Source organism: Eublepharis macularius, chromosome 12 (assembly GCF_028583425.1).
Source record: "Eublepharis macularius isolate TG4126 chromosome 12, MPM_Emac_v1.0, whole genome shotgun sequence".
In the NCBI taxonomy this organism is placed as follows: domain Eukaryota; kingdom Metazoa; phylum Chordata; class Lepidosauria; order Squamata; family Eublepharidae; genus Eublepharis; species Eublepharis macularius.
This window is the reverse complement of record NC_072801.1, coordinates 70,167,173-70,189,462: the sequence shown is the minus strand read 5'-3', so window position 1 is coordinate 70,189,462 and position 22,290 is coordinate 70,167,173. Positions and strand designations below refer to the sequence as shown.

The 22,290-nt window shown below is 41.8% G+C and overlaps 1 protein-coding gene across 1 annotated transcript; it reads left to right on the top strand.

Moving 5' to 3' along the window:
• Window positions 1-6,962: 6,962 nt before the first annotated feature.
• Window positions 6,963-19,013, top strand: LOC129339733 (vomeronasal type-2 receptor 26-like). Its single transcript, XM_054994314.1, has 6 exons — window positions 6,963-7,180; window positions 8,929-9,106; window positions 9,321-10,181; window positions 11,263-11,490; window positions 17,539-17,665; window positions 18,112-19,013. The coding sequence occupies exons 1-6, from the start codon at window positions 6,963-6,965 to the stop codon at window positions 19,011-19,013; spliced, it is 2,514 nt and encodes an 837-aa protein (XP_054850289.1).
• The last annotated feature ends 3,277 nt before the right edge of the window (window positions 19,014-22,290 follow it).

Below are 22,290 nucleotides of genomic sequence, written 5' to 3'. Positions count from 1 at the left end.
GTCAAACTGGGATTGAATAGAGACTATGAATGGTTATCTCATTATCAGAAGTAACTGACTTCTTTAACAGAAGCAAACTGATCTCCATATCAGAAGCTACTCTTTGCATCTACTCCTCCCCCCCTCTCCACCTATATATCTGACCAGTTTCTTCTTGCCCTCCATGCATCTAACGAAGAGAACTGTGATTCTCGAACGCTTATTCTACAATAAAGTTGGTTAGTCTTAAAGGTGCTACTGGACTCTTTTTGAGATGTTCAATATTAGACCCATTGATTGACCATTGAGACAGGTTCCATTTCTTAGTCTTAGTGAAAACTAAGATCTTAGGTTTCGAGTAGTTGATCACCAAGCATTCTCAAGAGCAATAGTAGGAGGAAGATTGCAAGGCCTTTGCAACCCTACCCTAGTATGAGACAGGATCACAGCATCATCTGCATAAAACAGAATAGGTGTACCAGTCTCAGCTAATTTTGGTGGATGGCAGCAGTCATCAAAAACGGATGCTGCATTATTTAAGCATAAATTATAAGATGCTAGCAAACATCCCTGAGCCACAGTGATGCAACTGGGGCCGACGCCAGCATTTCTTGAAAGTACACCAGCATACAGCCAAGTCTGCTCCTGGAACACATCTCTATTTCTTTTTTCACCTTTGTTGTAAATATTCCAAACTTACCTACTCCTTTGTTTACATTATCTTCCCATCTCACCCATTCATCCAAACCTTTACCATCCTTTTCCAATATCATCCGTAATTGGAAATCTTCGTAGTATCTTTCCAATTGTGGAATGCCCCACCCTAGATCTCCCATTGGTGAGTAAATCGCTTTTCCTGGTAGTCTGGCTTCCTTACAGCCAATAATCACTTTTTAATTGTTTGATCCCCCATAAATAATTACTTCCTAGATATCTCTTCCGGGAGTACCTGAAATAAATATAACATCTGGGGTACTATAAACATTTTAACTGCCCTAATCTTCCCCAATATACTTAAATGTTTTTTCTCCCATTTAGAAAACAGTTCCACTTACCACAGAAATAGCATTTTACCCCGGATATTTGTGTAAGTTTTTTTTCCTCAATGGTAGTCAGATCAAAAGAAAAAGACAGGGAAAGCAGGTTGGAAGGAACACTGCTGCCAGCTACCACATTCAAAGATGCAGAGGAGTCAGCCGTGTTAGTCTGTAGTAGCAAAACAAAAAGAGTCCAGTAGCACCTTTAAGACTAACCAACTTTAATGTAGCATAAGCTTTCAAGAATCACAGTTCTCTTTGTCAGATGCTACAATAAAGTTGGTTAGTCTTAAAGGTGCTACTGGACTCTTTTTGATTTTGCTACTACAGACTAACACGGATCCATTACATTACAATAAGTCGATCCTAGTAATACCACCTGGGGTAGATGCCTGATTGGGGTGAATGGGGAATCTAAGGCACAATAAAGGGTGGAAAGTTTGTTTGTTTTTAAAGAGAAAGCAGAGACCTGGCACAAGATTATGTTACAGTAACTCAGAGTCATGCTAAATGTTACTTTCTTCACCAGTTTGCCACAGAGCCAATCTGGAGTTGCATGGACAAACAGCAGTTTTGGGGAATTAGGTAAAGGTAAAGGTAAAGGTAAAGGTAAAGGTAAAGGTAAAGGTAGTCCCCTGTGCAAGCATCGAGTCATTACTGACCCGTGGGGGGACATCGCATCATGATGTTTTCTTGGCAGACTTGTTACGGGGTGGTTTGCCATTGCCTTCCCCAGTCACCTACACTTTACCCCCAGGAAACTGGGTACTCCTTTTACTGACCTCAGAAGGATGGAAGGCTGAGTCAACCTTGAGCCGGCTACCTGAACGCAGCTTCCGCTGGGATTTAACCCAGGTCGTGAGCAGAGCTTGGACTGCAGTACTGCAGCTTACCACTCTGTGCCACAGGGCTCCTGGGGAGTTACTTGCATTAAAAAATGAGAGCTCAAATGGGCTTGGAAAACTGCCTCCAAGGAAGGGAGAGCTCCTGCCATTCTCCCAAGCTGTTTTCCTTGTGAAAAATGTGTGTGTGTGTGTGTGTGTGTGTGTGTGTGTGTGTGTAGTTTCCCATTTTGTCTGCTCTACATGGAGGAATTTTGTGCACATGCAGCGGCAGAAATGGGAAAACTGTCCCCTCCTCACTGTTCTTGCATGGTGACAGGGGTGGGGAGGAAGCTTGGGAGGATGGCAGAGTGGCCCAAAGTCCTAGCAATGCGACCTGGAGCTGATTGTCTGATTTCTATTTTCCAAACCAAATTCAATAACTACATGGTTGTTGTGGGTTTTCCGGGCTGTATTGCTGTGGTCTTGGCATTGTAGTTCCTGACGTTTCGCCAGCAGCTGACATCTTCAGAGGTGTAGCACCAAAAGACAGAGATCTCTCAGTGTCACAGTGTGGAAAAGATGTAGGTCATTTGTATCTACTCAGGAGGGGTGGGGTTGAGCTGAGTCATCCTGTAAGACTCAGCTCAACCCCACCCCTCCTGAGTAGATACAAATGACCTACATCTTTTCCACACTGTGACACTGAGAGATCTCTGTCTTTTGGTGCTACACCTCTGAAGATGCCAGCCACAGCTGCTGGCGAAACGTCAGGAACTACATTGCCAAGACCACGGCAATACAGCCCGGAAAACCCACAACAACCATCATTCTCCGGCCATGAAAGCCTTCGACAATACATCAATAACTACATGTTGCTAGAAATGTTATTATTTGCAGAATGACATTCTATATGACAAGATTTTTATATTAAAAGGGCTCCAATGATAAAAATCAGTTGTGTAATTTTGAAAATGAGTATGTGAATGTTGTTTACACAATAGCCATACTGCTTTCTCTCCTTGTCCGTTTCCACATTGCTCGTAATGACCCGGAACATCGCGCAAAAAATGCGGAAGATCGCATTTTCTCATGGCAGATTTGCACAACATCACGTGACGTCGCACAAATCTCACGTGAGGAAATGTGTTCTTCCGTGTTTTTTGCACAATGTTCCGGGTCGTTATGAGCAAAGGTAAGCCGTGTGGAAATGGCCCTTGTTTATTCAAATAAAAGCATTTCTCATATAAACCACTCATTCTTTTGACCTCTAGAATGCAAATGGTTTTATATGTACTGGTCACAGACTGTAATAATAAACTTGACCTCTAGAATGTGAAACTTATGGCTATTGTGTACACTAAAAAAACACCGAGCTCTGGGGCCTAATTCAGCTCTCTGGCTCTTCCTTTCTACCCTGCAGAATCATATTCTTTAGCATGTGCATAGTGTTGCTGTGATGGAATCAGTATAAAAATGTCAGGATTGCCAAATGCTGCATCCAGCAAGAGGCAGGTAAAAGCTTGAAACAGCAGCAGAAAGGGAGGTTGATTGACAGGTCTCTTCCTCCTTCTGTAGCTAGCCATAGAGAAAGAATGGCAGCTGGTGTTAGAATGATGAGCTGATGGTGCTAACAGAATGAAGGGTTGACAGCTCGGGTTAACTGAAAAGTTAGGGTGTTGGAGCCTGGCATTTGACCAGGCTTTATATTGGGTGCTTTATATTGGGTGAATTTTGCATTTACCGTGATAGGTTATTGTTTTGACGGCTGCTCCTTATCCCAGCTGGGTGAAAGGAAGAAGGGCAATGCCTCATGCTCTGCACCTAATTCCAGCCAGGTGAAGGGGTGAGGTGGGCATTGCCACCTGCTCCACTCCTGATCCCCAATGAGTGATGGCGGGGGGTGGGCATTGCCACCTGCTCTGCTCCTAATACCAGCTGGGTTAAGGTGGGGGAAATTTTCACCTGCTCCACTCCTGATCCCAGTCAGATGAAAGAGGGTGGGCATTGCCATCTGAATTTCAATTTAACAATAAAATCATTGATGATGGAAGGGTGGCCAGGTCACTTTACCCTCCCAGGAGGATGAGGAGACCCAGCACTCACATTCTCTTTGCTCTTTGTTTATGCAAAGCACTTCCATGCTTCCGGAGAAGTGTAATGATGTCAATTCCAGGAAATGATGTCATCGCACAGGCCTTGGGAGCATTTGCCCAAATTAGCCTGCTGTAAAGTGCAGGAGAGCTCTCAGGGTGGCACAATGATGTCACTCCTGGGAGTGACATCATTGCACTGCCTGGAAAGCATGTTCAGAAGGCCTATTCCCCCATCTTACCCTCCCACCACCCAGGAGAGTCATTCTGGGGGGAAGAGACTGGGAGCAGGGAGTCCCCTGCCCTCACCGGGTGACCTAGCATCTCTAGATGATGGCAATCTTATTTATGGAGAAAAGGCCAATCAGTGGCTACTAGCCATGATGAGTAATGGGAAACTCACACAGTCATCCTCTGAAAATGAGGCAATCATCCTCTGAAAATGAGTGCCAGGAGGCAACATCAGGGGAAGTCCTTGGCCTGTACACCCATCATGGAACAGGCCAGGGACTTTTATATGTCAAAACTGACCTCTGATTTACCTTTCCATAATCAGGATGAGGAGGCAGGAAGAAAAGGGGCAATTGGAATGGCCATATGCTTTCCCTTCACGCCCCTCATTGAATGCTGGAAGGAAGTGATAAGCTTGGGAAAAATTTATTGTGTGTTGTGCTCGCCTTTTGCCTCTGTCATAAAATCTGGGAACCAATGCGATGAGTTCTACATGAGAGACATGGTCAAAAGGTTTCCCAGCCTAGGGAAGGGACTGGATTTAGGGGAGGATACAAAAGGAGCAAGCAGTTTTTTATCTAGTGCTGCTCTGGTGAAACCTAGGATAGAGGACAGGGGTGTAGTCCTTCTCCCCCTACTGTTACCGGAAATGGTCTCCTTGCATAAATATGATTTATAGGGGGGAATTAGCTAGCAAAGAAGATGTCTATACGAGAGGCGGTAACTGGGATCTATCACCTTTGTATACCAGGTCTCTTCCTACGATAAGACAAGCGAGTCTGGTGCTTAATATAAAACCTTAACTTTTATTGAACACAAGAACTTCATGCGCATACACACCAATTACTGGGGGGAAATAATCACACAGACACACAGAGTCCTAGGAAATATAGCCAGAATATTTGGGAATAGAGCAAGAGGGAGTAATTATATCTACCTATCCTGGAGCAGGGGGTCCAGTCCAGGTTGTGGAGGGAGAGAGAAGAGCTTCAAACAGCCAGCGTCCTCGGCAAGGCAAGAGGCTTAGAGCAAACCTCAAGGGAACAGCGCTTGTGGATCTGGAAACATGTTCAAACGTGTTCAGAGGAAGAGAGGCTTAGGGAAGAGACCCTAATGGAACAGCATCCTGGCAGCTAGCACAATTTGAATGGGGCCAGAGCTCTACCTTTACAGGTGAAATGTGCCCTGAGGTGGAGGAGAGTCCTCCTAGCAGTTAGGACAAAGGCACCAATGGCTAGTTCCTGGGCAAGACCAAATGCTTGAGTACTTTGATTGATAGCTGCTGGGGTGTATGAATATAAATGTAAAACTAGTTCTTGCGCTGCACAAAATGACGGTTTTCCTAATGAAGTACACCGGAGCTAGGACAAGTATTTTTAGGGAGGGGATACTTTGTGCCAGGAACGACTGTCTATACTTATGAATGTCATTTGATCAGCTTCTCAATCATGGACAGGAGATCTCATCATGGAAGGAGGGAAAGGAAGGTGCTAAGTGGGGTTGACACTGCGAGTCCTTTGTTGCACTGGTCATGGGCGAGACCAGGAAGATAGGAAGTCCAATTGCCGCTTAATCATCCTGCATTCCTTTGTGGCATTCCATTCATGCCAAGACTCCTGGGCGGGACGTAGCAGCGGCAGGGGGCTCTCTGGTTGGCTAAACCGCAGCCATTTTAAACTCCAGAGGCTTGTACACTTTTAATATTACACACAGCTATATGAAAACTGCTGTACTACTGGAGGAGGCCGGGCTGACCGCTTACACTACCTAGACATTGGACTGCCCATCTCAAGCAGGAGATGCATAAGATATACTGTGGTAACTCTGACGGTGTAAGTTAGACCAGAAACAACTGTTTTTCTTTCCTTTTAAACAGCTGCAAAGCACTTGGTGGCAACCCTGTTTTCCCTTGTGTGCTCTTTCTCTTGAGGTAGCTTGTTGTAAGAAATAAAGAACTTTCTTGGTTAAGCTATCATTGTGTCAGTTATCACCAATGTGCTGGCTACCTAGCCACCATCTGGACCTGGGGGTATGCTCAGGAGCTCCTCTCAGTGGCTAAAAGAGAAAACCCGGCAAATGGGCCTCTTGCCCTCAACTCCAGCTCTGCAGGATCCCAAACTTTTATTTTCAGAACTTAACTATTTCCCCCCACTACTTGTATGTACATTGCAGCATTCCAGGGATCAGATGATCCCTTTCTACTTTTTGGTAATCATTATCTGCGCCTACTAGCACACCTTCCCATACTAGTCCCACTGTTATACTCAGGGTCAGGAGTGCATCCAAGCCATGTATTATGTCTAGGGTATGCATGCACCATTTGGCTATTTACTCCAGTGGTACCCCCTGTAACTTTCTTTGGGCAAAGAACTGTTTCCTCCTAGGCAGTAATGCTTTTAGAGCATTATATGAATAACTCACGAGAACCCCAAAAGCAAATCCATATGTAGAAATAAACATGTCAGGGAAATGATGCCATAACTTTTTTCCTCCTGCAAGGTCACATTGAACATCTCTCTAGGCCAGCAATTATCACTCTGGTAATTCTCGAATAAACAATAATGATTTCTACATCTTGTTCAAGTCTCTAGAGACGTTTAACAACTAGCTTGATTGTGTTTGTGATCCAAGGTCAAAGGATGCTCTTAATTTCCCCTTTGTAAATCTGTAGGAGAGTTAAGAAAAGTCTGTGTCCTTATAAAACCTGATGTTTTATGCTGTACAATCCAAGGAAATAGCTACCCCTTCATAACAATGTACAAATGCAGGAATTATTGTCCAGAAGGAAAATTTCACTCAAGATGGTGGCATTTGCAATGTTGATATCGGCGCTGCTGCCTCTGGCAGTGTGCAAGATTCCTCCTGTCACATGTCCCATCAGGGACCCTCTTCCTATCCTTCACAAATATTATAAATCAGGAGACCTCATCATTGCAGGCGTTATATCCCAGATCTACATGTTTACCAATCCGATCACTTTTGACAAACGTCCCTCGGAGGAACTCTTTGATGACCATGTGTAAGAAATCAGACTTTTTAACCACATTGTGCTTGTAGATGTAACTGAGAAATGACAGGTAAAGAATGACTGGGACTGCATTTTATTTTCTCTCTCTTTTTCAGAAAGGAAGTCATGCTGGCTATGCCATTATTTTTAATGTTTTCATCCTAAGTAGTTTCAGGTACTTTGCAGGCAAGAGATCCAGCTTCCCAAGCTTCAAGAAGGATGCTGACGTTGACTTTTGCAAGCAGAGATAATCCTACTTAAATTCCAGTGTAGGAAGAGGCAAAGCATCTTCCACCGCCCAATATTCCGTCTCTTGGGTATGCTAGTTAACTATCCAAGAAAGTCTTATCTACTGTATCTTGAGTTTTTATCCTTCAGTATCAATATATCCCCCTAGAGACCTTTCCAGGAATCATTGTATCTTGATTTATATCTATATGTCATATTTCAGCTAAATCATATTAACCTTCTAAGGCAGTGAGTAATATTTCACTGAAAGCTAATCAGAGCAGAACTAAACCCAGGTTTCAGTGCATGAAAATGCATTTGGATGTTCTTCTTGGTTCTGTACAGACGACAAGAAAAAGATTCCAAAGCAGGGCAAGGGTTAGGGGGCTGAGTGCACAATTGGAAAGTCAGAGGGCCAAGCTACACATGACGAATGACCCTTGACCGGCAAGTGTATTTCTCCCTGTTCACTTGCCCTCCACTCAATCCACTTGCCATTCAAGTGTCATTCGTCATGTGTAGCTTGGCCCAGAGTCTGATTGCTGATGTCTCAATTCAGAGTCTCTCTACACGAGACCTCTTACATGTGAAGTGAAGGGAGACGCAATGTTAGCTTGGAAGTCGAGTTTTAAAAGGCAGATTGGAAGGCTTTGTCAATTTCATCACTCTAGAGCCAGCAGAGATCATTCCTCAGAGAGTTTATTTCCTCTTTCCCTCTCAGAAAGTGAGGTGAAAATGATAGAGCCTTCAGGGAGGCAAAGAGAAAATATACAAACCTGAAGCGATTCAGAAGTCTGAAGATATTCAGTAGGCTGTACAGGTTGCTTAATTTGTTATTGTCAATTTTTGCATCGAGCAGGTATTAATGTTGACACCATGTTGTACAATTTTTATTTTTATTTTTAAAACAGCTTCCCGGCTAACATTGTGTCTCCCTTCACTTGAGCATCTTTGTGTAAGAGGTTTCATGTCAGACATAATGAGAAAGCAGGGTTTGTTGCAGTGCTGGCTTGACTTTTCCAAATGCAGATGTCATCACCAGTCATTATGGTAAATGGGAATTTGGAAAAGTAGTGCTGGAGAATAAACCAGAATTAAGCCACAGTATCAGTCACCAAGGACCATAGTTAAAACTAGACAAGGTTAATTAAAAATAATCAAACAGTGCTTTTTGATTCTGGTTTGATATACCTGAACTCTAATTTTTCAAGTAGCTCACATATGGGGTTGCATATTAACCCTAGATAGCTTAATGAAACCACGGTTCCTTATTATGTTTTAATAGAGTCAATGTCTTTTCTGGAGTGGTACCGTTAATGTCTATTCTAATGTGAATAGGAAATATATATTGAACAGAGACTGAGGCTGTTGAATTCTGACAAAATGCACTGTGATGCCCCATTAAAGTCTTATTGCAGGTACCTGACTCAGAACTACCAGCACATCCTGGCCTTGGACTTTGCTGTAAAGGAGATCAATGAAACCCCCCAGATCTTACCCAACATCACGCTGGGCTTTGACATCTACAACAGCCATTTCGCTGCAAGTTGGACCTACCTTGCCTCGATGGAACTACTCTCCACACGGGGCAGATTCATCCCCAACTACAAGTGTGATGTCCGACACAATCCACTTGCAGTTATCACAGGAGCAAATTCTGACATCTGTCTCTATGTGGCAGCCATTCTTTGCATTTACAAGATCCCACAGGTAAGGTCTTGCGCAGGAGAATGATAGCTCCACATATGATTTCCATTACTGTTATCTTTCAAATGGTGTTTCAGGTCTGGCATGTTAACAATCAAGAGTGACTTCCATAGCGGACCAATTTGTATATTCAATAGTATGAAATAAAACTTTGTACTCACTGGAAATCTCTCTCTTAATTTGGAAACCTCTTTCTATTTTTCTGTTGCTTCTCTAGCTCTCATATGGCTCTGCCCCAGTGATGGATAGCAAAACTCAATCTGCTTTCTTCCACCGGATGTTCCCAAATAAATTGTATCAATATATGGGGATTGTCCACCTACTGCTATATTTCAGGTGGACATGGATTGGGGTGATTTCTCTGGATGATGAAACTGGAGAGAGGTTTGTACAGGAAATGATTCCTATATTTTCCCAGAACGGGATTTGTTTTGACTTCATAGAAACAATCCCAGCACCTCCCTTTTCCAGTGGAATTGCAGCAATGGTTTCAGAAGGGATAGAAATGTTCAAAACTGTTATGGGAAGCACTGCCAGTGTTTTGGTTCTTCATGGTGAAATTCAGACTATGATAATTTTGAGAATATTCCTCCAACTACCAGAACTTGAGGATATACCTATTAAGGCAAAAGGTAAAATATGGATTATGACAGCCCAGATGGACTTCACCTCACTTCCCTTTCAAAGAAACTGGGACATAAATGCTATCCATGGTGCCATCTCCTTTGCTATTCACTCGGTGGAGCTCTCTGGATTCCAGATATTTCTTCAGAAAAGAAGTCTTGCATCTGAAAATGAAGATGGCTTTATCAGGCCCTTCTGGCAACAAGCATTTAACTGTTTCTTCTCCAACTCTGTGGTAGACCCGAAGGATGGGAATATTTGCACTGGGAAGGAGAAGCTGGAGTCTCTTCCTGGATCTGTTTTTGAAACAATTACAACTGCCCACAGCTATAGTATCTATAACAGTGTCTACGCTGTAGCACATGCGTTGCAGGACATGCTCTTCTCTAAATTCCAAAAAAAAGCAATTGTACGTCGTGGGAAATTGGAGCTTCAAAATCAACAGCTATGGCAGGTAATATTACAAGCACGGGAGTGTGCATGCAACATATCTTTGGATGCATGCAGCATCACTCTGAATTGTTCAGTGGCAGAGATGTACAAATGGAATAACTTGGCTTACATTAATTTCTAAGAGAATACTAACAGTGAGTCAGGGAGACCTCAGTTTAGAACGCACCGTGTCTTACAGATATTGTGATAAATATCTCATGTCATCTATGTGATGCTAATGTACAACTTAGCAATGAAAATGTAGGAAAAATGGTCTAACATAAATTGCATGCCTCAAGGAAATGTAAAGATGATGATGTATATAGGATTTTATCAGTGAACACAAGATGCATCGAATCTAAAATGAAGAACAAGCATTCTTAAGGATAACTGAAAATGTAAGTAATGAGAACAAGCAGTGAATATGCATGGAGTGGGAATATCAGAAACATATGTACAATTAGAAAATCAATGAGATGTGATAATTATTTTATTCGAAGGTGTTTCAGAATTCCTACTGTTCTGTACCGTATCAGGTGATCAACAATTATTTCAGCCAATACATGTATCTTCAAGTTTTTACATGACTTGGGTGACACTTCGAATCTATCTAGGTGTAAAATATCTAGAATTCTAGTTGTAGAATATTTTTGTGAGTACACATGATCTTGGGAAAATTGAGGGTGTTAGGGTGGTAAAAAGAAATTCTCATACTTCCTCTTTATCTCTTTTCTCCCTGAAATCCAACATTCGTTTTCTTTTCCTCTTTTTAGGAATCAGTTGTAATTGTTTTCTTTTTGATCAAAGATAAATTGGAAAAGAGGAGGGGCAGGAAGGGAGGTTTTGCAAAATTTCAGAATTTCTCTCTGTAAATGCTCAGAGATTGGCAATGTCTTCCCAAGCCTTCCTATCAGCAGCAAAGGGATGGAAGCTGAATATTTCCCATTTTTTAAAAGATCAAACCTACAAATAGTATAATGCATTTATGTACAGCTTTTCAGAGGGCCATGAATATCACCCCTCATTTCTGTATTTTTATCATCTTATTGAATATTTTCATATTTTATTCTTCCTTACACATTGGTATCTTTTCTCCCATTTAGCTTCACCATGTTCTGGGAAGTATCTCATTCAACAACACTGTCAGAGAACAGGTGTCGTTTGACCAAAATGGGGAATTAGTAGCTGGGTTTGATATTATCAACTGGGTCACATTCCCAAACCAGTCCTTTCTTCGAGTCAAAGTTGGAAAGACAGATCCCAAAGCTCCTCTTGACAAAATGCTCCTCATCTCTGAGGATACCATACTATGGCCTGCCATGTTCAACCAGGTAAGATTCCTTCCACTTTGGGATATGTCATTTCATTTCAGTGCTCTCATGTGTAATTTTTTCTGTTCTTTTCTGTTGATGCAGGCTTGGTTCCTATGGCTGAGTTCTGTATACAGTAGGTAGAAAGAATCTGGGTTCTAGCTCCAGGAACCTGCTTTTAAAGCTAGATTTGTGCTGATTTGGTGTAATCCAGTTTTGCTGGTTCCTCAGATTGACTCCCAGACCAAATCCAGTGGCTGAACTCTGCTGAGCCAAAATATCTTGCTGCAGTAAGGAGGCGCAGGAAACCACAGCTGTGTGAGAGAGGGCAGGCATGAAGCCAATCATGACCCACTGCTTCAGGACAGTGGCATGAGACTGGGTAGGCAGTGAATTCCTATCCCATTCTGCCTCTCTCCTCTCCCCAAGCTCCAAAAGTTCGCTAAATTGCCACCTCCAGCACCTTTAAACTCCATGGCTCTGTGGCAAGCTAGGGATTCTTCAATCTTTGTTTTCATCAGAAACAATTGACAGTGTCTCGGGAGAACTTATTCTGGGGTCTCTGAGGTCCAATTCATCTGAAATTTAGCAGGCCTTTAGGAGGCAGTCAGTAGTGGGATTTCCCCAAATTAAGATGAGAGATAAAACTGAGTATATAAATTATGAATACCTGATGCCTTCAAGAAGCCTCAACCAATCACTTCTATTTTAAGAAGGGAAAATAGAAACATGGCAAGAAATTCAAGATGAAGAGTTAAAAATTCCATGGCTGATGTATTACCAATGGTATCTAAATTCAAAGAACAAATAGTTAAAGGAGGAGGCTGGTTAATTGAGAAAACGGTTTTTAAACAATCAGTGGAGATTCAAAACACCTATTAGGAAAAAATATATAAATTATTGCAATATGAAACAGAATCAGAGCAATTAAAAAATTGTATGATAAAACGGCTGCAGAACTTTGGAGAAAATATATGTATGAGTTAGTGGGAAATCCATAGATAAAAGAAAGGAAATTTGCAGAACATCAAATGTTAAGATAGAATTGGTATAAAATGTTGTTTAGAGGTTATATTATTCCCGAATACTTTGCAAAAACTAATAAGCATTATAATGGAAAATGCTTGAAATGTCAGAACGCCAATGCAACATTTTATCAGATGTGATGGACAGGCAAGAAAGCAAGAAAATATTGAATAGGAGTACATGAAGAAATGCAAAAGATATTAAAATGTAAGTTTGTGAGGAATCCCAAAAATATGTAAATAAATGTTTTACCAAGTAATATTATCCATCCATCCATTCATCCATCCAATTTATTTGGTCAATGATATTCAGTCAATGACCAGCACAGATGCTTAGTGAACTATTTAAGTACTTGGTGATGTCAGCAAGAGTATTATTTGCAGCAAAATGGAAGGCAGAAAGATGTCCAGATTTGATGGAATGGAAGAATAAGCTATGTGAATACGCGTCAATGGCGAAATTTACATCTTATATACACAATGGGCCAGTTCAAGAATTGTAAGAAAAATGGAAAGTATTTTTTGAGTACATAGTTGAAAATTAAGAATAATTAAGAGCGATTATTATTATATATGAAGACAGATGGGAAGATATTTAAATAGAAGTGAAAAATTAAGAACATATATAAGCAAGTTCTATATGGATATATAGATATGGATACCAATACGATTTAAATGAAAGTGGTTTATTCAATTTATGGTTTTTTCTGTATGATTTAGATGATATGTTTAAGTTTTATGAAATACGATGATTGTAGGAGTGGACGATTGTAGAGGTATGATTTAGATGACTGTATGATTGTTGCTTATATTTTATGTGTCTGGGTTTATTAATTGAAATAAAATTTTATAAAATAAAATAAGAAAAAATTGGTGGGCCTTTAGGGGGCAGTCAGCAGCGGGATCCCTGCAAATTTGGTGTAGGTCACTCAAAAAGGCCCCCAATTCCAACCTGGAGGTTTTTCCCCCATAGGGAATAATGGCTGGTTAAAAGTGGGATTCTCTAACACAGAACAGAGAATATGACCTAGACTTCACAAATCCTGGGTATTTTTTTTAACTAAAACCAGGATCTCGATCATTTGGGGTGGGGCGTGAATATCCTACTAGATAACCTCTGCCACAAAATGTGTGCTTCCTCTTCCGCTAGCAGTTCCATTTGTGTAGGAGCTCTTTGAAAATTCTTAATACTATGCAAATGGAAAAACTAGCACAAGGGGAAGCATGCTCTTCAATTACTATATAACATGCCTTGAACTCACCCATAGGATCCAGGCCTAGGTATGGTAGACTCATTATGATTATCCACTCATATCTTAAACTGGACAGAACTTTGAAACAATAATACATTATTACTACATGTGGAAGTGAAGAAGTGAGCTGTGACTCACAAAAGCTAATAACCTACCACAAATTTTGTTATAGTCTTGTGGAATGTGAATTTATGTAGACAGCTGGATCAAGGCGGGTTGGCACTGCTGATATTGTTAGCTCTATCAGCAGCATTCGACACGGTCGATCATGACCTGTTGATCCACCGCTTTGCCGATGTGGGGATTTGAGGGACAGCTCTGCAGTGGTTTGTCTCTTTTCTCCACAGTTGGGGACAGAGGGTGGCACTAGGGGAGAAGTTGTCATCCCTCCACCCATTGGTGTGTGGTGTCCCTCAAGGGGCAATACTCTCCCCCCTGCTATTTAATGTATATATGCACCCCCTTGCCCAGCTTGTATGGAGTTTTGGACTTGGGTGCCATCAATATGCAGATGACACCCAATTGTATTTGATGATGGATGGCCGGCATGGCTCTGCCCAAGATGTCCTGGAATGTGCCTTCAGAGCTGTGACTGAATGGCTGAAGCAGAGTCGGCTGAGACTGAATCCCTCGAAGACGGAGGTCCTGCATGTGGGTCTAGGGTCCATGGGTTCAGGACTCTGGCTCCCCGCTCTCGATGGAGCACCACTTACACCGGTGTTGAGAGTGAGGAGCCTGGGGGTGGTCCTGGATGCTTCCTTGTCTATGAAGACATAGGTTGCAGCGGTTGTTCGATCCTCATTTTTCTATCTAAGACAGGCTCGACAACTTGTCCCCTACTTATTGACCCATGACCTTACGACAGTGATCCAGGCAACGGTCACCTCCAGATTAGACTACTGCAACTCACTGTACGCAGGGCTTCCCTTGGGCTTGATCTGGAAACTGCAGCTGGTTCAGAATGCAGCTGCACAGGTGGTTGCCAGAGCACCAATCATGGCTCATATAACACCTATCCTCCGTCAGCTGCACTGGTTACCAGTTGAGTACCGGGTCCGGTTCAAGGTATTAGTGTTGACCTATAAAGCCCTATGCAGACTGGGCCCAGCATACCTTTGGGACTGCCTCTCCCCATATGTTCCCCGGAGGTCGCTTTGATCAGCCACTAAGCACTTGCTGATGGTCTCTGGCCCCAGGAAGGTCCGCCTGGCCTCTACCAGAGCCAGGGACTTTTCGGTCCTGGCTCCGACTTGGTGGAACTCTCTGTCTGAGGAAACTAGGGCCTGGCAGGATTTGTTATCTTTCCGCTGGGCCTGCAAGACGGAGATGTTCCACAAGGCATTTGGTGGGGGCTAGGCTGTCCTCTTGCCGGCCATACCACTGAAGACCATCCACCACTCATGCAAAAAAAATGCTGTATTTTAATATGTTATACCTGCCAATTTTAATTGTTTATGATATAATGTTTTAATGTTTTTATAATGTTTTTACTGTTTTAAACTGTTGTTAAACCGCCCTGAGCCTGTCTGACGGGGAGGGTGGTCTAGAAATGTGATAAAATAAAATAAATAAAATAAATGTGAGAATGAATTTTATGTGCCTTTCTAGTACCTATGCAATTATTGTATTCCCAGTTGTTCTGATTATATTCTTACTATGCACAGTAGAAGATTGACACATGAATGCATACCTGCTAATGTGAAAAGGCTAAGCACTTGTAGCCCAGACTGCCGTTAGGACATGGGAGAAGAAGAAACATATTATGCACCTGCATCATTATGCTCTATATAAAAGGTATTCATAGGTTAGAAAGCAAAATTGTGTCAAAGGCAGCAGCAAGAGCAGGGCCAGCTGCATGTGAAGGCAAAGTGGAGACAGGGTTATTATCAGAAATGAAAGTTAAACCTTAGTCCAGAAATAACAGATAAAAGAAGAAAAGGAAAACAAACAGATGAAAGAAAAAGGAGAAGGGAGAGATTAAAAGAAGTGGACTATAGACTAGAGATGGGCACGGACCTAATTACAACCCAGGCCGGTTCGGGGTTTGTGAACCAGGGTTTGTGGAAGCTCCTTTCCATCCTGGTTTGTTGGGTCGTATTTACAGGGCAGTTTAAATGGCCATTTCCCCAGCATCAGCCCCACACTTACCTTATCCTGCAGTGCAGCATCCTTCCTCTCCTCCCAGGAGGGGTGGGAATGTTGGTTTTGGCCTCTTCCGCCACCCTGGGGGCCTGGAGGGTGACAGAAGAGGCTGAAAACAGCAGCAGCCATTTGAGGGGCAGGGAGGCTCTTTTCGGCTTCCCTGCCCCTCAAATGGCCGCCACAGCCATTTGAAGGGCAGGAAGGCCAATTTCAGCCTCTTCCGTTGCCCTGCAGGCCCCCAGGGCAAAAATGGCCTTCTCGCCCCTCCTGGGAGGAGAGGAAGGACTGCGCTGCAGGATAAGGTAAGTGTGGGGCTGTGGCTGTGGCTGGGGGGGGGTAGGGGGTAGGGGGGCTGGGGTTTGGGCAGTTTAAAGGGTCCTGCTGCTTGCAAAGCAGGAAAGGGCCCTTTAAACTGTTAAAGGCCCCTTCCCCTGCCGCTGTTAAGGCCAGAAAGGGGCATTTAAACTCCACGAACCACGAACTGGTTCGTAACTGGTCCAGTTCCGTGGTCTGTGGTTCGTATTTTTTTTGTTCCATGCCCATGTCTACTATAGACCACTTCAAAAGGAAGAGTAACAATTCCACTGGAATGCCTCTAGAATGAGAGAAGCCCCTCAGGATAAAGGGGGTGCCAAAAGCAGCTGCAGCTTATTCCTAAGAGGAAAAGGGGAGATTGTTCTCCCCTCCCATCAAGGGAGCCAAGGAAACCATATTTTTCAGCTTTGCAAATGTTGCTAACCTTTTATCTAAATGCCCTTGGAAACTGTAACTCTAATAGGGAGAAGAGAAAATCCCATTTAACTTTATAGGTGGGAAAGTGTGAGATAAAAGTGAGATGTTCTCTTGAAAGATAAAGACAGTGTCATAAGACGATAAGAAATGCTAATTGAAATTATGAATATTATATTATATCAAAATTGTTCTGCCATAAGTGATGAGTGGGTTATCAGGGGTGTCCACCAGAAAGGACCAATGGGGCCCAGAACCGAGCTTGGGCCAATGGGACCCCCGATATTGTAATTAACCCAAAGGTCCAAAATGTTTTGCACAGCTATTGTAGCTTTGACGAGTGTTGGGCACAAGGGATTCCTTTACTCTCTGTGTAACTGATGCTCCTCCACGGTTAATTAAACGTTATAGTCTACTTTGCGCACAGGACTCTTTGACTGTCTCTTATTGGAATTGGCTGAGAGGCAATTGAAGCACAGATTGCGTGCAACAGTCTTAAAGGTGCTACTGGACTCTTCCTCTTTTCTACTGCTACATGTGGAACATTAATAGTGCCATAGAGCACGGAAGTGGTTGCAAACAAATCTATTCAGTTCAAACCAAAGACTAGAGAAACAAAATGATGATAGATGAGGAAAGCATTACCAAGCAAAACTAACATATCACATCAAAACACAGTGTTTTGTGGTATAATATATTTGGTGGGGGGGAGCACTGGATGAAGTCTTGAGATGACAGAGCCAAGGCTCATATCAGATGAGCAAAAGTCAACCATCCATTGAATATTAAGTGGTCTCAAGAAACACTGGCATCACACCATGCCTCCAATCTATTTTTAATTGAAATTTAACCAATAAAATATAAATCCCTAAACATCTGTTACAACTATTAACAAATTCCTTTCTTCCATTTCTGGACAGGACAGGCCCCTTTCTGTGTGCAATGACAATTGTCATTCTGGTTACAGTAGGCAAAAGAAGGAAGGGAAGCCTTTTTGCTGCTATGATTGTCTTCCATGTCCAGAAGGAAAGATTTCAAACAAAGAAGGTAAGAGATGTCATGTACTGAATTTATCAATTTAGCATTAGGGTGTATGGAACCTAATCCTCTAACGTCTAAAGAAATTGCTCAAAATTCAATGATGACCATTAACCTGATAAAAAAACCCACTTTCAATATATATATTCATCTATCTGAACTCTTTGTTACAGCTAATAGCTTGCATTAGATGAGATAAAAGTTGTGATAACTGCAAATTTGTGGTATTCTGTGAGAAATGGTAACTTCATTGATGAGGGTGAACATCTCCTATTCCTTGTTAGTTCCTTGGACATTTACTGAGTGTGTCTCTTAAATAGAAAGCTATAAGAAACCTGTAAATGCAGCATACCCAATTTGATCTATAAGCCCTTATTGAAGGCTCCATGAGGCTTATTAGTGCAACTTGCTAAGAAAACTACTTCAGTGTATGTACACTCACATTTCTTTTTCAGATATGAATGACTGTTTACAGTGCCCCGAAGATCAGTATCCAAATAATGACAAAGATTTCTGCCTTCCAAAACAGATAAGCTTCTTGTCATATGAAGACCCTTTGGGGATCACTTTGGCCACGTTTGCTCTTTTCTTTGCTTTCCTCACATCTTTGGTGCTTGGGATCTTCATCAGGCACCGGGATACTCCCATCGTCAAAGCCAACAACCGGGACCTCACCTACATTCTTCTCATCTCCCTCCTGCTCTCCTTCCTCTCTGCTTTGCTATTCATTGGCCAGCCAGGGGACACGACATGTCTGTTCCGACAGACAACTTTTGGCATCATCTTCTCAGTGGCTGTCTCTTGTGTGTTAGCTAAAACTGTCATTGTGGTTCTAGCATTCATGGCCACCAAGCCAGGATCCAGAATAAGGACATGGGTGGGGAAATGGCTGGCCTATGCCATAATTATAACCTGCTCCCTTATTCAAGTTTCCATTTGTACCTTGTGGTTGGCAATTTCTCCTCCATCCCCAGATGTTGATATGCATTCTATAAATGAGAAAATTGTGCTGCAATGTAATGAAGGGTCGGTAATCATGTTTTACTGTGTCCTGGGTTACTTGTTCTTCCAGGCTATCATCAGCTTCACTGTGGCTTTCCTTGCCAGGAAGTTGCCTGATAGTTTCAATGAAGCCAAGTTCATCACCTTCAGCATGCTCGTCTTTTGCTGTGTTTGGCTGTCCTTTGTTCCGACATACCTGAGCACAAAAGGGAAGTACATGGTGGCTGTGGAGGTCTTCTCCATTCTAACCTCCAGTGCTGGGCTTCTAAGCTGCATCTTTTCCCCAAAATGCTACATAATCGTATTAATGCCTGAGCTGAACAACAAAGGGCAGCTAATAAGGAGAGAGACATAGTCAAGCTTTTGACTACAGTTGTCGAGCTTTTGACTACAGTAAACTATGTTTTTCTACAATAAAGAAAATAATTTAAATTCCAAATCCCCAAATGCTTGAGAAGACATTTCAGGTATGCTGCTACTTTAGGCCAATGTGAACAACAGTATGCACATTTTATCTCTCTCATCCTGAAGTAGAGGCACCTCATTGGTTGTACAGTTCACACTCCAAGAAATCAGTTTTCTTTAGGGTACTGGGTCTCTGTACTCTAGAATTCAGGTATAATTCCGGGAATTCTCCAGATTACACCTGGAGATGGGTGATCCTAGACACAGACCACCAGGGCTTCAAAAGCAAAAAAGCAGATGAGTTGAGGGTGGGTGATGCAAACTGTGTGGGCCAAAATTATTTGATTCCTCCCAGTCCACTGTCACCTTGAAGTCAGTGGCCAGTTTTGAGACTCCAAGCTTTATTTTTTGTATCAGCTATGCTTCCCACAGACAAACTTAGCTTCCATTTCAAGTAACATAACATAGGGACACAATGCTCAGATTCCCATTGTTTCAGGCTTTGCAACTCTCACAATCATCTTAAAGCCAGTGGCCAATCTTTAGGTACCTTTAGGAGTTATGCCTACCACAGTCAACCTTATATGGTAAATATGTAAATATATGGAAATTATTTTTAACTGTGCCAATGTTTGTGCATGAATTATTGTTTTGGCAAAAGGGGAGACTTGAGTCAATTATTCATAGCCATGATGAGAGAAGCTCAAGAGGCTTGAAACAAATGGCCTTTAATCCATGTGCTCCTTGAGCTTCCCCCAAGATGGCCCATGGCTATGAATAATTAGCTCAAACCTCCCCCTTGGAGCATTCTAGCAAGAAAGTTGCTGCTCTGTGGACACATTTAGATGAAATTCCTGCCAGATCAAGTTTATCCAGGCCCCTGGCAGCTAGGATAAAGGCCCTTTTATTAAAAAACAGAGTCCGGGCAGGAGACAGCTTCGCTCACAACAGAGGAGATGGGATGTTTCAAATTGGGTATAGGGTGGTCTAGACTGGAGAGATGGGAAATCCTGCTTAGCCCAGGGTTCAAAATGAATGTATCATTTACAGCATGGTTACTTAAATTATGGCTGCTTCCACGTACGTTGGATAATCCACTTTCAATATGCTTTAGTGAACATTTGTAACTGCTTTTCCATGTGCGGAACAAAAAATCCACTTCCAACGGATTGCTAAAGTGCATTGAAAGTGCATTACTCAACGTGTGTGGAAATGGCCTATGTCTGAAGATTGACACTGTCAGCTTATTATCAAGATCGTTGGTATGTGCACATGTCTGAGAAAAGAAAGACCATTAAAACAGAAGATATTCTTCCATTGCAATGAGCTTAATACTAGACCATAAGAAAACAGTCATAAACCAACATCAATACAGACACTATAGTGCCACAGTGTATAGTTTCAATACAGGTTCATATTTATGTATGTGTGTAATGATTTTAAATGTGTGTGTGTGTGTCTTTAAATGCTTGTTGTGGTACAGATGAAGAGTGGGGGTGAAAGAGAGGGGTGAGTGAGTGAGATGATTGGTTGATGACTGAGAGTAGGGGCGGAGTGAAGACAGCTTTAGACTGAGAGTGGAGAAAGAACATTCAGTCTGGGCAAAGCAGGCAAGCTGTGTGCAGCCTGAGTGTGTTTAAGCATTTCTGAAAGAAATATAGCTTGTGTGAAAATTTGTGTGGAAATTTGAATTCTGTGTGTCTGAGAGAAAACCATTCATTCTACCTAAAGGAGGCAAACTGTGTGTGTGCTTGAGAGAAAGTCTTTGGGTATTTGAGTGAGAAATTGATATTTGAAGCAAGCAAACTATTTGGATCTGTGTGACTGTGCTTGTGAGGAAACTTTAAGAACTGAGAACTGTCTTTGAAACCATCAAGCTTAAGCACTACAGTGAAACCAGTATGTTTACTGCTAAAATAAAAGTTTATTTTGGTTTTTTTATCCCCGAGTATATGTAGTAGTAGTAGTAAGATTTAATTGTATATGGCCAAAGGCCGTCACAATACAGAGTTAAGAACAGTAAAAGTAGGAATTTATCATACAAGCATAAAATACAGTTATTAAAATAACAAAAATAAAATACAGTTAAAATAGAACCTTAATAAAACCAATTGATCAGACCAGTATTAAAATATAGCACGATTATAAGCATCTGAAGCGACACCAGAAAGTTATGAAGAAAGTTAATTTTCTGAAGAAACAATCTTGGCCCTAATCTTTTTTGCAGCTAAGGCAAACAAGGATACTCTGCTAATGACAAATGAATCAGTATCAGATAACAAAAAAAAACTAGTTTGTCAATATCAGAGGTAAAGTTGCGCCCCACTAACAAATTAGCAAGAAACTTAGCTCTAGCCTCTACATACATAGGACAAAATAAAGTGTAATCTAGGAGATCCTCAGGAACTGAGGCACCACATATACAAAGAGAAAGAGCCATTGGGGTTTGAAGATATCTTGTCATTCCTATATATTCTGTTCCTATCCTCAGGGCCACATAAACCCATGAAGCAGCCTGACACTTGGGCACATTATTAAAAGGGAAATTTAAATTATTTTGGAATATAATTCCTGGTGGCAGCAATCTACCCAGAAGGGATAAGAAGAAAAAGGTTAAAAGCAAAATCTAACTGAGAAAGAAAGGGGCCCCTTAACAATGTATCAATTAAGTCAAAAAAGCTAATATACAATGTGCAAGACAAAAATATTGTTACAACAACACTGTGGTTACAATAACCAACAGTGCTGGTAATTAATGAGTTCTATTCATCCTAAACTTGTACATTGAGTCCCAAAACATAAACATAATGAGTTTTCTAGATTTTTTTCTCATTCTGTGTATCTTCATCAGATAGGATTTTCATGATAAATCACAACAGGAGCTATAACGTAAAATAAAGTTAAAGAGTCAAGCAGTAACGCACTTTACATACTCATGGACATCAAAAACAAGTCCTAAGTTGATTATTATGCTGAATTCCACAGCTGAAAACAATATTTTCAATAGGTGCATGGTAATCTACTTTCAACCCAAGCTAATTGAAAGCTGGCAAGAAACCTTCCTAAACAATCAATGTCCTGAAATCTTAGACCTTAAAGAACAGAACAGAACAGAACAGAACAGAACAGAACAGAACAGAACAGAACAGAACAGAACAGAACAGAACAGAACAGAACAGAACAGAACAGAACAGAACAGAACAGAAAGTTCCTTACAAACATGCACA

Coding starts and splice junctions, on each gene's coding strand:
- LOC129339733 (XM_054994314.1), top strand. CDS start 6,963: ATGGTGGCATTTGCAATGTTGATATCGGCGCTGCTGCCTCTGGCAGTG. Junction 10,182..11,262: donor AAAATCAACAGCTATGGCAG/GTAATATTACAA, acceptor TCTCCCATTTAG/CTTCACCATGTTCTGGGAAG. Junction 11,491..17,538: donor GGCCTGCCATGTTCAACCAG/GTAAGATTCCTT, acceptor ATTTCTGGACAG/GACAGGCCCCTTTCTGTGTG.